The sequence below is a fragment of the Pelodiscus sinensis genome, chromosome 1 (genome assembly GCF_052426305.1).
Source record: "Pelodiscus sinensis isolate ZL-2025 chromosome 1, ASM5242630v1, whole genome shotgun sequence".
NCBI lineage: Eukaryota > Metazoa > Chordata > Testudines > Trionychidae > Pelodiscus > Pelodiscus sinensis.
The window spans coordinates 236,814,121-236,832,311 of NC_143052.1; the positions used below are offsets into that span (position 1 = coordinate 236,814,121).

Consider the following 18,191-nt stretch of genomic DNA (forward strand, 5'->3'; position numbering starts at 1 on the left):
AACAAAATTAAATAATATTTAGTACCACTGCCCACACTTACATGCTTCCTGAGTGTTTGATTTAAGGTGATATTTTTGCAACAAAAATTATTATAATGGACTTTATTTACATTGCAAGCCATAATACATTACATTTGATTGTCATATCAGAAACAAATTTGAATGAGATTGGAGTGCATGGGACTAAACTTGAATAAATAGTGGCTCTAAACAATTATCAAAGAAGAATGGTTTATAGCTGAGTTTCCATCTCCTTGTGAAATTATAACCTTAAAAACTCTTCAGACTTTCTCATGTCTCTAAATACTTTCCATAGTTGAATTCATATTTTGTTTTATATTTCATTTACTACACACTTAACATATTGTCCTTTCTTTACATTTTCTTTATTGAAAAAGTCTATTATTATACAAGGAATATGATTAAGAGCAAAACTTGACGTGTACAGGAATAGTAACAGCCCAGTTAAATGGAGCCAAGTTAAATGGAGCCAAACACTACAAAACTGGAGAGGTTTTTATGTGCTTCTATTGGCTCTTGAACATCAGAGTACAAAAAGAAAAATTACCGAAGTGATGGTATCCAGATATATAGTATACATTAAAATTAACATTAAAATTAAAACAAATAATATATACAGTATTCATATATTCAAATGGGCTGAGGCAAAGGGCATTTCGGCCAATTAAATTGGGGTGAACTAGTGAGTGGTACACTACACTGTAAGCCCAAATTCAGTGGGATTTGAATCAGCTGATCCATATTAGAGAAGATAGGGCTTCAGTGTCTACACGGATTCTTAACACTACATTAAGACTTTTCTAATAGAGGGTTTGAACCTGTGGTTCTGGCTTCCTCAAAAAACTACTTAGACTCAAGCAAAACCAACCATTTCCAAGATTCCCTAGTGTCTTTCTGAAATATAGCTGCTGTGGTCCTTTGAATATGGTTCATTGTGGGAGATCTTTACTGTTCAGCCTGCATGCTACAGGGAGTTTGAACAGCCTGACAATACAGCCTGTCGAGTAAGATGGAGACCCCTCTCCAAGAAGGTCTCTCTTGTGCTTTCACTCATGTGTCAGGAAACAGGGAGAGCTTTTGTGAGGTACATTTTGACATTTTATGACCCACCAAAGGCATCTGATAGAGGAGGAAGAGGAGAAGGAAAAGTACACCGGCATGACAGACCTGCAGTGAAGTACTGATGCTGATGCTGTTAAGTACTCTCAGTATACCTGCTGATGTCCGCGGCTTAGACCAGTGCTTCTGGCATCGTGCAGACCTGGGATGACCAGCAGTGGGTCCAGAATATTCACTTGAAGAAAACTACGTTTCCAGAGCTTTGTGAGCAGCTTGTGTCAATCTCCAGTGTAAAGATACACACATGAGGCCAGATTTTGTCACCTATGGATGGCATGGACAATGTCTAATTCAAATTGACTAGTTTTGGAAATGGGATATGTTCCCCCAAACACACAGGGTATGTCTATACTACCCTCCTAATTCGAACTAGGAGGGTAATGTAGGCATACCGCACTTGCAAATGAAGCCCAGGATTTGAATTTCCCAGGCTTCATTTTCATAAAGCCGGCCAGCGCCATTTTTAAATGCCTGCAGTTCGAACCCCGTGCCGTGCGGCTACACGCGGCACGGAGTAGCTAGTTCGGATTAGGCTTCCTAATCCGAACTAGCTGTACTCCTCGTGGAATGAGGAGTACAGCTAGTTCGGATTAGGAAGCCTAATCCGAACTAGCTACGCCGTGCCGTGTGTAGCTGCGCGGCACGGGGTTCGAACTGCCGGCATTTAAAAATGGCGCCGGACGGCTTTATGCAAATGAAGCCCGGGAAATTCAAATCCCGGGCTTCATTTGCAAGTGCGGTATGCCTACATTACCCTCCTAGTTCGAATTAGGAGGGTAGTGTAGACATACCCACAGTTCCTTGTTTCTGGCAGCTCCATAGACAGTTGAGGATCAGAGTGGCAAGCTTAAACGCTGGGCAGTGTGATGCTATTAATTTTAAGAAACAGGAATGGCTCTGGCAAAAAAATGTGCCTTTCAGGTAAAAATACTTATTAAAGGTGTCCTTTAATGTTTGTGTTTCCCATGCATACTTCTGAACTCCATGTTGTGATGGTAGAGGAAGGGGCACATCAAGGCACTAGAATACCATCTACCATTGGCAAATGCCCTAGCTAGTGGCATATTTCTTACATCTTTTGCATTGGTTCCTTGATCAGAAATGTCTCCCATTAATGTAGCAATAACTATTACACTGGATCCAGAAACTAACCAAACTCAGGGATGGCTTCTGTCCCTTCATTGTCTACGTCAGGCTCAACAGCGAGATGTTCCTTGAGGAGCTATCAAACAACTTCTCTGAGTATGGATCCATAATTTGCTACTAATACTGTTCCAAAGCCTGCTCTGGAACAGTTTCAGAAAAGGAATTGCTTCTAGGTCCTCTGTGGGTGTCTGCTACTGGCTTTCATCCATCCCCATGTTGGATTCTGGAGCCAGCAGGGCACCGTCCTGGCTGAGCAGGTCATCATGCACATTGGTTGGCTCTGCACAGGGCACAGGGCCCAGCACTCACATGCCTCATAAAAAGTGCATAAAATGTTCATGAGTTTCCCAAGGTGAAGTTCTGGTCCCTCGTCTTCCAGTACTCACTCTCAAGATGATTAATCCACTCCCTGCATTGGTCATTGGTCTGATAAATTTGCAAAGCTGCTGGCTCCTTCCTTATCTGCTGGTGTGCATGGTCATTCCTGGGACTTTTACTAAAGTCCACAGTTTTGCAAGTCTCATACCAGAGAGCAGCGGCAGCATCGATCTTCCGTGTAGTGTTGACATGCCCTTAGTGACTCCCATTGCTCACTGGAACTGGTTACTATTTTCCACCAAATAAAACTTTATCAGTGAAAATAACACTATTAAGTTGCAAGGCTATTTCCTCGTCTCCCACTATACTTCATGGCTGTGTCTACACTGGCATGAATTTCCAGAACTGCTTAAAACGGAATACTATTCAGTTTTCAGTTTTTCCGGAAAAGGAGTGTCTACATTGGCAGGCTGCTTTTCCAGAAAAGCCCTTTTTCCGGAAAAGCGTCTGTGGCCAATGTAGACGTGCTTTTCCGGAAAAGACTACGGGGCTGTCTACATTGGCCCTTTTCTGGAACAGTGTTCTGGAATAAGGACTTATGCCCGAGCGGGAGCAGAATAGTTTTTCCGGAATAGCGGCTGATTTTGTACAGTAGAGCATCGTTGCTTTTCTGGAAATTTAAGGGCCAGTGTAGAAAGCTCGCAGCTTATTCCGGAAAAGCGGCTGATTTTCCGGAATAAGTGGCCCAGTGTAGACACAGCCCATCTGTTCTTGTTTAATGGTATAATGGTATAACTATTAAAACATAGTCTCTTGGAGTTGAAGTTAAAACTTTTACTCTTAATTCACATTATACAAAATATATGTTCTCCCATTGTACAAATGCACAATGGATATGGGCATTTTATTGAAGCATTGATGTGTTAGACTTGGAAAGTCTGAGGTATCATGCTGTAGTAGAAAGAGGGAGTCTGAAGTAGTGGGCTTGGTGTACAAAGATCAAAGGTCTAGGCAAAAGGTGCAAACCAAAGTCAGGCCATGTATTAAAGCAGATGCTCACAAGTTCACTTCCAGTACATGAACTTGGCAAAATTGTTGCTAGCCTATCAGACATTAAATATGAACATATAAGGCCAGTATAGATAGATTCCAATTTAGCACAAGATAAGAATAATGAATAGGGATGTGTTAGCATACTTGTAACCACAGTAGGGTGCTAGGATTGTGCCTTGAAGGCAATAAACCTGTCTGAATGCCTTTATCATCAAACTCTGCCTGTGATCTTTCTTTATGGGTAACATCAAGGTCTGGTAAATTAGCAGGATGCATTGGCTGCTAATACTGATAACTCTGGAGCTCCAGGGACAGAAACATTGAGGAGCTTGCCATCAGCATTTAACAACACATGCCAATCTGTAGTGTAGAGATGTTCAAGAGATAAATTAAAAATATATTTACTCTATGGCAAGTTTAATTTTGTATAAAATCTGGAGATAGGTTCTGTGAGGTAGTGTGGTCCAGTTCATAGGGCACTAGTCTAGAAATCATGAGTTCTGGGATCCATTTCTGTCTCTGCCTTTGACCTGCACCATGATCTAGAGCAAACCACTTTATCTTTTCATACCTCTGACTCATACAGCGATAGTAATCCCTATCTTCCCTGTAAAACACTTTGGGTACGTCTACACTACAGCGCTAATTCGAACTAACTTACTTCGAATTAGTTAATTCGAACTAAGCTAATTCGAACTAACGCATCTAGAACTAAAAACTAGTTCGAATTAGCGTTTTGCTAATTCGAACTAGCATGTCCACATTGAGTGGACCCTGAACAGGGCTTAAGGATGGCCGGAAGCAGTGCCGGCAGGGCATCGGAGGAGGACTTAGAGCGTGGAGCTGCTGTCTCAGGCTAGCCGAGGGCTGCGCTTAAAGGGACCCGACCCCCACCCCGGACAGACAGTTCTCAGGGGTGCCCTGCTTGAAAACCATTCCTGGCTTGGAGTGCCCAGAGTGCCCACACTGGGCACATCACACCACTCGGCCATCAGCCTGGCTGCACTTGCCGCAGGCTGCCATCTGGGGAGAGGGAGCAATTGGGGGGCTGCAGGAGAGCTTCCACCCCCAGAAGCCCGCAGAGCCAGCCCAGTCCTCCCCATTGGGGGCTCGTACCCCATTCCTCCCTCACCTCCTTCCACTTACCCCTCCCTAGCCCCCCTTCCTGATGTACAAAATAAAGATAACATTTCTTCCAACATTGACTCTGTCCTTATTGAACAAAACTGGGGGAGACTGGGAAAAGGAGGTGGGAGAGGGGAAGAGAAAGGCTGGGAGAGGGGAGGGCAACTAACATGATCAGGGGTTGGGAACAGGTCCCAGATGAAGAAAGGCTACAGAGACTGGGACTGTTCAGCTTAGAAAAGAGGAGATGGAGCGGGGACAGGATAGAGGTCTCTAAAAGCAGGGGTTGGGTGGAGAGGGTGCATTCAGAAAAATTCTTCATTAGTTCCCATAAAGAAGGACTAGAGGACACCAAAGGAAAGGAATGGGTAGCAGGATTGAAACTAGTAAGAGACAGTTGTTCATCACAAAGCAAATAGTTACCCTGTGGAACTCCTTGCTGCAGGTGGCTGTGAAGGCTACAACTAGAGCAGAGTTTAAAGGGAAGTGAGATCAAGTCATGGAGGTTGGGTCCATGGAGTAGTCTTAGCCCGAGGGTAGGAGTGGTGTCCCTGCCCAAAGTTTGTGGAAGGCTGGAGAGGGATGGCACGAGACAAATGGCTTGGTCACTGTCTTCGGTCCATCCCCTCCAGGGTCCCTAGGGTTGGCTGCTGTCGGCAGACAGGCTACTGGGCTAGATGGACCTTTGGTCTGACCCAGGACGGCCATTGTAAGCTCAGGGCTCAGGGTCGGGGGTCTCAGTGGACCCCCTTGATTTTCATGCACACCTGCTCCTGGGTGGCCAGGCTGGCAGCTCTCCTGCCCTAGACGGCCACTTTCCTGTGCCTAGTGCGGAGATCGTGGACGAGGTCCACGATGTCCGCACTAGCCCAGGAAGGTGTCCGCCTCTTGCGGTCCCGGGCAAGCTCCCGGGAGCCGCCAACCTGGTCCCGGGAAGAGGGGGTGGGCTGGGGGACATCGGGTGGGTGGCTCTGTGCCGTGCCAGGTGCAGGGTCTGCTGGCTGGGTGCTGGCAGGCTTGCACCTGGCACGGGCACTGTAGCCAGCCCGTGCCCCTTTAAGGGGTCCGGGGCCGGGAAGGGGGCATAGAGTTTCCCTGGTGTTGGCCAGAGTGGCCACCAGGGAAACCTGGGGAGGGCTAGCCTCCCACTAGTTCGAATTAAGGGGCTACACACCCCTTAATTCGAACTAGCTAGTTCGAACTAGGCTTAATCCTCGTAAAATGAGGTTTACCTAGTTCGAACTAAGCGCTCCGCTAGTTCGATTCAAATTCGAACTAGCGGAGCGCTAGTGTAGCGCCTATGAAAGTTAGTTCGAACTAACGGACGTTAGTTCGAACTAACTCTGTAGTGTAGATATACTCTCTGAGATTTACCTAAGGAAAGTTGTGCATAAAAACTAAACATTTTAGATGATTGTTATGATTATTAAAGAAACCCCCAAACATATGCATTTGTTCCTCTAGCTCTCACTTCCTCATTCCTTTTTTTAAGTTAACAATTTATAGGAAATCATAGGATATCTTTCCTAGCTTTTAATGCTTTGTAAAGTTATACGCAATGGCATGGTAGCCATGTTAGTCCTGTGAATTTAGAGAGACAAGGTGGAGGAGGTAGTACTTTTTACCATCCAATAAAATATATTAGCTCACCCACCTTGTGTCTCACGAAGCTTTATTCTTTTACAAGCTAAAAATCCTTGGAAGTCCTGCTCTCTCCCTTTCTTCCTTCCTTTGCTCATATATCACAAAGCATTAGTCTGGGCTTGTGAGACAGCAGAATATTTGCATTTGTGATGAGGTGGTAGGAAGCACTGGAGACACTTGTGTTGTACTTTTGACTGCCACTGTTCTGCTGAGTGACCTTGGACAAGTTATGTCACATCTCTCAATTCTTTTTCCCATCTTTTGTTTATTTTAAATGTAAATGTGCAAGGGAAGGCACTATCTCTCATTATTTGTTGGTACAGTACATAAATCTCTAGGGTACTAGTCTAGGTACTACTGAAATATCAATAATACCGAAGAAAATCTGGGGGTACGTCTACACTACAGCGCTAGTTCGAACTAACTTAGTTCGAATTAGTTAATTCGAACTAAGCTAGTTCGAACTAACGCATCTAGAACTAAAAACTAGTTCGAACTAGCGTTTTGCTAGTTCGAACTAGTAAGTCCACATTGAGTGGACTCTGAACAGGGCTTAAGGATGGCCGGAAGCAGTGCCGGCAGGGCATAAAAGGAGGACTTAGAGCATGGAGATACTGTCTCAGGCTAGCCGAGGGCTGCGCTTAAAGGGTCCCGACCCCCACCCCGGACACACAGTTCTAAGGGGTGCCCCGCTTGCAAAGAAGTTCTGGCTTGGAGTGCCCTGAGTGCCCACACTGGGCACATCACACCACTCGGCCATCAGCCCGGCTGCACTTGCCGCAGGCTGCCATCTGGGGAGAGGGAGTAATTGGGGGGCTGCAGGAGAGCTTCCACCCCCAGAAGCCCGCAGAGCCAGCCCAGTCCTCCCCATCGGGGGCTCGTACCCCATTCCTCCCTCACCTCCTTCCACTTGCCCTTCCCTAGCCCCCCTTCTTCTTGATGTACAAAATAAAGATAACGTTTCTTCCAACATTGACTCTGTCTTTATTGAACAAAACTGGGGGAGACTGGGAAAAGGAGGTGGGAGAGGGGAAGAGAAAGGCTGGGAGAGGGGAGGGCAAGTAACATGATCAGGGGTTGGGAACAGGTCCCAGATGAAGAGAGGCTACAGAGACTGGGACTGTTCAGCTTAGAAAAGAGGAGACGGAGGGGGGACAGGATAGAGGTCTCTAAAAGCAGGGGTTGGGTGGAGAGGGTGCATTCAGAAAAGTTCTTCATGAGTTCCCATAAAGAAGGACTAGAGGACACCAAAGGAAAGGAATGGGTAGCAGGCTTGAAACTAGTAAGAGAAAGTTGTTCTTCTTGACAAAGCAAATAGTTAACCTGTGGAACTCCTTGCTGCAGGAGGCTGTGAAGGCTAGAACTAGAACAGAGTTTAAAGGGAAGTGAGATCAAGTCATGGAGGTTGGGTCCATGGAGTCCTATTAGCCAGAGGGTAGGAGTGGTGTCCCTGCCCAAAGTTTGTGGAAGGCTGGAGAGGGATGGCACGAGACAAATGGCTTGGTCATTGTCTTCGGTCCATCCCCTCCAGGGTCCCTAGGGTTGGCCGCTGTGGGCAGACAGGCTACTGGGCTAGATGGACCTTTGGTCTGACCCAGGACGGCCATTGTAAGCTCAGGGCTCAGTGTCGGGGGTCTCAGTGGACCCCCTTGATTTTCATGCACACCTGGTCCTGGGTGGCCAGGCTGGCAGCTCTCCTGCCCTAGACGGCCACTTTCCTGTGCCTAGTGCGGAGATCGTGGACGAGGTCCACGATGTCCGCACTAGCCCAGGAAGGTGCCCGCCTCTTGCGGTCCAGGGCAAGCTCCCGGGAGCCGCCAGCCTGGTCCCGGCAAGAGGGGGTGGGCTGGGGGGCATCGGGTGGGTGGCTCTGTGCCGTGCCAGGTGCAGGGTCTGCTAGCTGGGTGCTGGCAGGCTTGCACCTGGCACGGGCACCGTAGCCAGCCCGTGCCCCTTTAAGGGGTCCGGGGCCGGGAGGGGGGCATAGAGTTTCCCTGGTGTTGGCCAGAGTGGCCACCAGGGAAACCTGGGGAGGGCTAGCCTCCCACTAGTTCGAACTAAAGGGCTACACAGCCCTTAGTTCGAACTAGCTAGTTCGAACTAGGCGTTAGTCCTCGTAAAATGAGGTTTACCTAGTTCGAACTAAGCGCTCCGCTAGTTCGATTCAAATTCGAACTAGCGGAGCGCTAGTGTAGCGCATAGGAAAGTTAGTTCGAACTAACGTCCGTTAGTTCGAACTAACTTTCTAGTGTAGACATACCCGGGGGAATTAGGCAAAAGCCCACCCTGATTTATCAGGAATTATCAGGAATAATACCTAAAAGAATGATTTGTGACATTATTCTGGACTGGTATATTTTGGACCAAAATATGCAGTGGAGAACAGGTGTGTGTGTGTGCATCTGTGTGTGTGTGTCCATGCCTGAGCACACAGGGAGGCAATATGTAAGGAAGAATGCCTGCTGGCTGTATAAGGAAGTGTGCTGAGAACACTGACCTTGCAGCCAGAGCTCCTTCTTCAGCATTACAAGTGCATGCAGCAACAATGGCTTTCATCGTGCGGGCAGTAAGAAGCCTTCTGTGTGAATATATTACCCAAGGGGAATGGATGCATTCCGTAACATACTCACTGATAGTAGCAAAGCCTGTCATTTCCATGGACCTAATCCACAAGGTAGTGAGCACACCCTGCAATGTTTTTAGCGCTGTTTTGATGGGACTCACTAGCCCTCAGGAGATGTACACACATTGCAGGATCAGGCCATATATGGGCACTTAAGATCAGGAATGTAATGAGGACTATTTCACTTATTTGCATAGAGGTCCCAAAATATATGTAGGGAATGACGTCTTTTGAGCTGCTCACTTAGGGCCAAAATCTGCCACCGATGTACATGCCAGCTCCTATTATTCTAAAAGAGATTTGTTGTGCATATCTAAGAGCAGAATTTGTCCCTCACTGTCTCCTGTAAAGGTCCCCAGAGCAATAATGACGGCAGCGAGAGTGAGAGGGAAGTCCAAATTAAATCTGAGGACAAAAAATGGGATTATAAAAAGTTGCCGATAAATTAGAGGAGTTCTAATCTTCTATGCACAAGCAAAAGGCTCACATCATTCTGTCCAGCACCTGTTGTCTTCATGTCTATGTAGTGAAAGATTGGTGCTATAGACAGCCATTTGCCATTGACAAGTGAAAGGCATTTCTATGTGGGAAGAATGAGTACTAAAGGCCAGCAAACTGCCTCTTGAATTCATAGACATTTCTAAAGGTTCCGTATTCTTTTTCTTCTGCAATATGCAAAAGTATTTGCTTGAAAGAAATTCAAAAGAACAAATGCTAAAGACAAAAAAGAGTGACCTCAGAGAAGTCCGTGTCTTATCACACAGCACAGTGCTGTGTATCAAACATGTGTGTTCTTAAAAAAATGTTAAATGGAAAGAAAAGGAGGAAAAACTATTTATTTATCCTAATCTCTCTCTGACATATTTCATATTCTAGAAGTAATTTCACCCATCATTCCTGATTCATCCAACTGCTGTTTTATTCTATGCTTTGCAAGGGCAAATAGACACCCACCCCCTTTGCAAAAGGTCCTCCAGCTGAAAAAAGTACAAATATACCACAGTCTGAAATGTTGCTAAAAATATCTGTTTCATGAAATTGTGGGGGAAAAATTGTGAAGGTTTTTTTTTTTTTTTTTTTTAAATCTCAGTCATTTTAGCTGGACACTTGGCCAAGAAAGTTCAAATCATGACAGAGTCTCAGCAATTTCCCCAATAAAGATATTCATTTTGGTACATTCTTCTTTGTAATGAACTGACATTCCAATTACTCTTGGAATGGATGCTTGCTAGATTTTTATTGGTATGACTAATATTTAAAAGGAGAAAGATGAGCTAGTGGTGAAAATTTGTGACTATAAAATAAGGTGGAGCAGTCACAGCAAATTATTTAACAGGAAATTATTTCCTGCAAACCTCCACAAGTGGTATACACTTTCCCTAAATAAATACTCATTATAAATATAGGATATAATTCTGATTTCACTTATATAAGGTTTACACTGACTGTGTTATTACTTGTGATTTACTCTAGTGAATTAGCTGCAGAATTAGGCCCAAAACTTGTACATATCAGGGAATACACAGAATTATACTGATTTAGCTTGCTGTCTCAAACCTTCAAACACCAAAAGTAGTTATGTTCTTATTATTACCTTGTAAAGAAACTTCCTTCAACAATTATTATATTTTCTATATGTAAAATGAAGCACGAATGTACACATAATAAAAACAAATCACAGTTGCTCGATAAGAGAGGGTATGTCTACACTACCAACCTAGTTCAAACTAGGGTGGTAGTGTAGGCAACCAGAGTTGCAAATGAAGCCCGGGATTTGAATTTCCCGGGCTTCATTTGCATATTGCTGGGCGCCGCCATTTTTAAACGTCCGCTAGTGCGGACTCCGTGCCGCGCGGCTACACGCGGCACGGACTAGGTAGTTTAGACTAGGCTTCCCACAAGGAGTAACGGTAGTTTGGAATAGGAAGCCTATTCAAATCCCGGGCTTCATTTGCAACTCCAGTTGCCTACATTAACCACCCTAGTTCGAACTAGGGTGGTAGTGTAGACATACCCAATGTGACTAATTTCCAACCTCTAAGATTTCCATTTAGTTAAAATCCTAGCTTGTAGTATTTACACTGCGGACTGGTGTGTGGTGGATTAGGCGGGGGCGGAGGGGGGTTACTCACTGTTGGATGGCACCTCCTCCATTCTGTTCTGTTCTCCTCAAGGTAGGCACCCTTTCCTGTGGCTGCCCTCCACCTCTCTCTGTCTGCTGTCCGTCTCTCTCCAGGATCTGCTGCTTCCTTTTCATGAGCTCTGATTGGCCAGGTCACTCAGCAGTTTTCCCTTTCCAGGATGTTTGTTCAAGGTATCCCTTCACAGTGTCCTCATGCCCACTGCCTATGTCACTCTAACAAGCTTTGTATCCATTGCCTTTAGCTATTCCACTCTACAGTGATTCATAAGGGATCCCAGGTCTACCCTCTACTCTGGGTTCCAATCCAAGACCCTGTAGTAAACAGCTAAGGTCTGCATTTACATCAGCTTTACTGCTGTCACTCCTACAATCCTTCCTTCCATGCTGCTTCTCCCCTCTCTTCTCCCTTACTTTGGGCTGGAGTGGGATAAGGAAGAGGAGCTACAACATAGTTGCCAGACTCCCAGCTATTCCCTCACAGATTCCCTCGCTAAATCAAATGCTAGAAGATCGACCTACAGAGGTCCTGTTCATAATATGACCTGCTCAGGATGACTAGAGCACCTCCTTTGATTATAATGTCGGAGATGTTTTTGAGGCTGTGGATAGCATCAGATTGGCGGAAATTGTGAACAAACAACATCACATGCCCCATAATCTCAGCCATGCAGAACAGATGTTGTCTATATAGAATACTGTGATTTTTCCCTCTGACTTTTCCAAAAGTATTTTTCTTTCACATTTTGTTAAGCAAGTTTACCTGCATTACAATTTGGCATACATAAGTTTTAATGTCCTGCTGTAAAATCACATGATGATGTCTTTCTTGGTCTTCACTCTCCTATTGCAGTTCTAGCTCCCCTTTCTGCAGATATTCAGTGTTGTGCTCTTATTTAACAATTCATAAGGGTTGCTCACTGATGCCGTGAGAACAAAGGGTGCCAATAGTAAGATACCACATGTTCCAAGAATCAGCCACTTTTAATGCCTGAAGTGCTAACCATGTTACCCAGTACAGAGCTGATATATAAGAACTAGTTATTTTCAGCTGTTCTTACAATCAAAGCACTTATGTCTACACTTTTTTACTTGGGCTTTGTCTACACTGCCAATTCAGAGACAAAACTTTTGTCATTCATAGGTTCTTAATCCCCTCTCCCCCCCAAGACAAAAGTTTTGCTGTGGCACGTAGCAGTGTAAGCTGCTCATTGTTGTCAGGGGCCTTGTACTGTCAACAACGTGAACCCTGCCTGTAGGGCGTGAATATATTTTGTCGGCAAAAGTGCCAACAGTGTTTACATTGCCCGTCTCATGTTTCTAAAAGCTGTGTAGTGTAGATGAAGCTTTACTCTGGGTGAAATATATCTGTGAGGAGGTCCAGTACAAGGCCCATGTGCCATTCAAGTTCCACTTGCAGCCTCCTCTGAGGGACTTAAAAAGAAACGTAGTTATTCTGTTGATATGACATGTAGGCCCCTTGGTAAAGAGCCCCTGTTCTTTGCAAACAGCTCTTGTTTCAGACTTAAACTCAGTATACCAAACACATCTTTTGAAAGTTATTTATGCAGAAAGGGTAAGATGTGGTGTCTACTAAAAGCTCATAACTTTTCAAGATTCAGTAATTGGGAAATGTGTGCATTGCCTAGAGAGGTTGTGGAATCTCCATTATTGGAGATTTTTAAGAGTAGGTTAGACAAATATCTGTTAGGGATGGTCTAGATGGTGCTTGGTCCTGCTATGAGTGCAGGGGACTGGACTTGATGGCCTCTCAAAGTTTTTTCCAGTCCTAAGATTCAATGATTCCATGATTCCATCAATGAAAAACCATCAGAGACAGCTGCAAACTATCAAAACCACTTGGATATAGCCTCTGACTCCATGAGTGTTCTGGGGCTGGAGCACTGAGGGGAAAACTTAGTGGGTATGGAGCACCCACCAGCACCAACCTCCCCCCATCTTCCTCCTGTCCCCGTGCCTCTCATGTGCCTACAGCCCTGCACTTACTTATTCTTCTCCCTTCCTCACAGCACTTATGGAGCTCCATGAACAGTTGATTTGTGGCCTTCAAGCTCTGAGAGCAGGGATGGGATGCTCTCAAGAGAGCAGGTGGGGAAGAGGCAGGGAAGGGGTGAAGCAGGGGTAGGAAGAGACTCGGTAGGGGCAGAGGTTTGAGGGAAAGGGTGGAATGGGGGCAGAGCCTAGAGGGTGTGTGTGTGTGTGTCAAACACCCTCCAGCAATTCGAGAAGCCGTGTATGCATTTGGAGATTAAAAACAAAACAAAAACACATTACATTGGACAGTGCATCACCCTGTCTTTATTCATAGACAGGAGGTTGCCCTGTCTATGAATAAAGACAAAAGCCTGTTTCAGTATAACATACAGTGGAGAGGGGCACACTGTATTCATTCACTGAGACATATTGTGGAAAATGTGTGTTTTCATGAAAATTTGTATCCTTGTTCCTATAAAACTAGCCAGCTCTCCAAAGCTGTGTCTACAGTGCACCCCTTTTCCGGAAAAGGGATGCAGATTAGACCAGTCGGAATTGCAAATCCGCGGGGGATTTAAATAGTAGGAATAAGAAATCCTCCGGAAAAGGGCTTATTTTTTGGAGAATCGCGTCTAGACTGGTGCTTTTCTCCGGCTTATCCCCAAGCCGGAAAAAAGTGGCAGCCATGTAAATGCAAATGCTGCGGGGAATATTTAAATCCCCCGCGGATTTGCAATTCCGAAGTGTCTAATCTGCATCCCTTTTCTGGAAAAGGGGTGCAGTGTAGACACAGCCCTCAGGTACATCTACACAGCAGGGCTAACGTGGAATTAAGCTAAACAACGTCAGCTACGTCAATTGCGTATCTGAAGTCAAAATAGCTTAGTTTGGCTTTTGGTGCTGTCTACTCAGCAGGAAGTTGAAGAAGGAACACTCTTCCTTTGACTTCCCTTGCTCCTCGTGAAAAGAGGGTTACCATGAGTGGGAGTAAGTAAGAAGTCCTCCAGCTCAACGATATTTTGAAATAAAAGCTAGTAGTGTAGACATTCACTATGTTATTTCAGAATAATGTCAGTTATTCCAAAATAATGCGGCTGTGTAGACATACTTCAACAGACTGAACATTAAGGAAACACATACTTTGCTACATGGAAAAGGTGTCTGTTGATAAGTGTAAGCCCGTTGTTAACTTGCAAGGCAAAGGCAGAGTTGGCATAGCCCAGAGATTGGCAGACAGGCTGTTGGTGATAGGGAGCTAACATTCCTGCCAGTACAGGCAAGACTGCCTCTCACTAGAGGCAGAAGATTTTGGGTGCCCTGAGAACAGTCACATTTGACATGTACAGAGAGGTAATTTTATCCTTTGTATGCATTTTGTTACATTATTATTGCAACATCTTTTAATATTTGGGTACTGTCTGGTGGTAATGTCATCTCTGCTGTACTCCATTCGTGTATTTGGCACTAAGATTTTTATCTTGTTACATGGAGAAATGCTATATTTTGTCCTCTATAGTTCTGTTTGGTTCCAATTTTTCCCTAGTCTTCTACAGTATCCGCTATTGTTAGCTGTTCTGTTACAAGTTTCTCTTGCTCGACTTCACTTTTATTCAGAGAGCCGGCATTTTTATTTCATGGGCACGTTTTGCCCTGAGGTGATCCCTCTAGCTCTGATTATTTCACTAATACCAGCTGTATGTCTAATACAACATCAGTATTAAATTTATTCAAGATTAAGTTTATGCAACATTATGGTTAAAAGATTTTCAAAATTTAATTTATACCTTGTAGAGTTGGGGTTTTTGACTTTGTCATGAAATCAAGCACTTGGAAAATAAGTAATCCCGAAAGTGTATTTCATAGATGGGCAGTGTGTATAGGGGTCTGACTCACTCTTTATATAGCAGTTCTGCTTGCCTTCAATCTCATTAATATTGCAGATCCTTTGGGAATTTAAGTCACAGTTTGATTGTGCCTCAGGTTAACCGCTTCAGCTCTTTTTTGGTAGTTTTCAAAATCTAGTTTTCACAAAGTTTAAACAGTTGTGAGCTCTCTCTTATGAGATGTTAATGAAGCATTGTAAAAGTATTATCTATTTTTGACAATAAAACACCTTGCCAGTCCACTTTACTCTCTGAATTTGGGTTGACTATGATTCCTGAGTATAGTTCAACTAGTTTTAGGCCTTTTTTTATTTAACTACTTGATAGCAATTGACTTCACAGAAGGAGACCTGGAAAACCAAACTCTTGATGCAAAATAATTAACCTCCAGTTTAGGGGGCTCAAATTGGGCACCCACCATTTCAATATGGTTTAGCTTAAGTTACTTACTTGTCCAAGGTGAAACATAGCAAGTAATCAGCAGGGTTTGGAATAAACACAAGAAGCCTTTGACTCCCACTCCCCTGCTTTTCCTGTAGAATCCATTGGCTGTCACATTTTGTTGCAAAGTACCCCATGAATATGTATTTTTTAATATTATTGAACAGTGGAATCTTCATATAAGCATCATGGAGATTTAATAAGTAGGGAATCCCTAACATTTTAACATGTGAATAACTGGATGGCAGCAAACTGTGGGCTCAGCCCTGTAATCTGAGAATAACCAGAATGCCTGTGGCCATAAATGAGAGTTTTGGAGTGTGCAAAAAATCAGGATCAGGCCCTTACCTTAATAGATGATCCTCCATTCGGGTATGACATACTGCAAGACTGTATCTTTGAAAGGCTAACACTCCATTGGGATAAGTGATAGTAGTCAGGATGTAACCACTACATCAGCCAACACTGATGGTGTGCTGGCTCTGCCTACCTGATTCTGGTAGATAGAGTAGTAGCAAAGTGATTAATATAGTTTAGGAGAAGTATTAATATAGTTTCTATTTTTCCATTTTTAAGCAATCTAAGGGGTCCCTGGGATGGTGGCTGAGGGAAAAGGCCATTTTTATTATGGTGGTTTCCTTTCAGGAAGCTATTTTTCATACTTCAGTCCTATTCCAGAGAGAATTTGGAGGAGGTTTTTCAAGTGTGATGCAGCAGTATTTGCCCATAAAATGATTGAGTTGAATCTCTGACGTGAATAAATCATAAATGATACCACTGAGATTAAGCACCATTGTGAAGTGTGTTGACATATACAAAGGATGCAGGAATTTCCCTCCCATTCTTTCTTTCCCCACCCTTTTCCTGCCCCGAATAAGATCTATATTGAGAAGCAATCCCTGAACTTTGGGAACAACGAGATATCTCTATAGTCCTCAAGAATTCAAATACAACATAATGGACACCCGGCCAAATCCAAGACATAAACATGTTGCTGTTTTACTTCATTTTGGCATACTAGAACCAGCAGCCCATGTGCAACTGGCTCCCAGTGGACCAATGCTTCCCTATGCCTCTCCCATGCCATTCAGAAACAAAAAAAGGGAAGTCATTACTGTGCAAAGCAGCAGTAAACAACAACTATGTGAAGATAGCTAATAGTGCTAGCCAACAGGACTCAATCATTGATTGGTTTTGAGATGATACCATAATAGGAAAATCGATATTTCATGTCCCATAACAGTAAAACTCTGATATTTCTTTTACAGGCATCTTGTTTTCACTGGTGGTCGTGATGTATGTCATCTGGGTCCAGGCAATGGCTGATCTGGAAAACTACATGAATACCAAAAAAATGGATTGCCCAGACTTTGTTGTTTATGTGCGCTATGGCTGGTCTTTCATACTAGCTCCTATAGGAATATTTTTTGCATTGTTTGCAGGAATGCTCTTCCTATTAGTAGGGCGTACTATTCAACTACATTGACTTATTGCATATCCACTAATGGGTATACTGGGATTGTGGTAAAACTTTTAAACTGGAACACAAATTACAGATGTTATTGCCACTACTACTGTATAGAGTTTGTAGAGGCAATTCTAGAACTGCTTAAGTTACTCATTTAATTGAGATGTTCCTATTGGACACAACAGTCACTATAGGAGAAAAATAAAACCCCTTTCATTCCTATCCAATTCTTTAGTTCTTTAGGTGCTACATGGAATGGTTCTCTTCATAACATTAGTTGCAGCATTAGATCTTTCTGCAAACACAGAGAGGGAAAAAACCCTCTAACAACATAAAAATGGGTCAAATCAGGATTTTCTGCATTTGTTCTAGCCATTTACTTTGTGCCACAGTCAAAAAAGTCTTTACAGAGAACAGTAAAGACAGAAGAAAACAAGTGTTCAACAGTGTAATTTAATCCACCTCCTCTCCCCCTTTCCCAAACTTTCCTTTGCTTTAATATGAACAAACACTTTGGCAATTAAAAATAGAATACAGTTGTTCATGCAGTATCCATGTGAACTGGACAGTAAAGAAGATGATTCCAGTGAGCAATGATTTGGAGCTAGTATCTACATGTAATGACTTAACTGTCAATTTGCTATGTTTTACTGCTATGTAAACAATTGAAAAAATGTATTCTTCTACTATATCTGTGTTTATTTGTTGCATGGTTCTTTAAGACACAATAATATAGTTAAACTACTAATGAAAGGTATGCCAAAACTATATAATAAAACATATGGTGCAGATTTTTTAAATCAATTTTTTACCTGGATATTCTACAAGTATGTTTGATGACTGGCTTTTTTCAAACATTATCTGGGAGCTACATACTTTAAATAATGAAAAATTGCTGTATAGTGAGTTTTTTAATTAAAAAAATGATTATGAACACAATATAAAGTGCATTAATGCTTATGTTTTCTAAATATTTGCATATGAAATGTATAGTAATATAGACTACATCCTGCTTGCCTGCAAGTAGTCCAGATGAAAGCAATGAGACTACTCCTATGAGGACAGAAGCAGGATTTGGACCCACATTATGTAATAGACAATAGGTGGCTATGTGTGTCTGTGCATGTGTGTCTGAGTATAGATGCTGGTGTGCCTAGAGTTGAGGGGCAGATGAAGGAAATTTCTTTTGCTTGGTACTAGTCCTGGTTGAAATTC

General features: G+C 43.5%; 1 protein-coding gene across 3 annotated transcripts in view; it reads left to right on the plus strand.

The window, feature by feature from the left end:
* Positions 1–17,449, plus strand: part of TMEM182 (transmembrane protein 182) — a 31,685-nt gene extending 14,236 nt beyond the window's left edge. For 2 of the 3 annotated variants that reach the window (XM_006127654.5, XM_075917432.2), the window contains one exon: positions 16,777–17,449. In XM_006127654.5, the coding sequence (XP_006127716.2) occupies positions 16,777–16,994 (218 nt within the window). In that variant the 3' untranslated portion in view covers positions 16,995–17,449. Of the gene's footprint in view, positions 1–1,136; positions 1,160–16,776 lie in introns of those variants that run through there. The other variant, XM_089775394.1, reaches the window with a different exon arrangement.
* Positions 17,450–18,191: the final 742 nt, after the last annotated feature.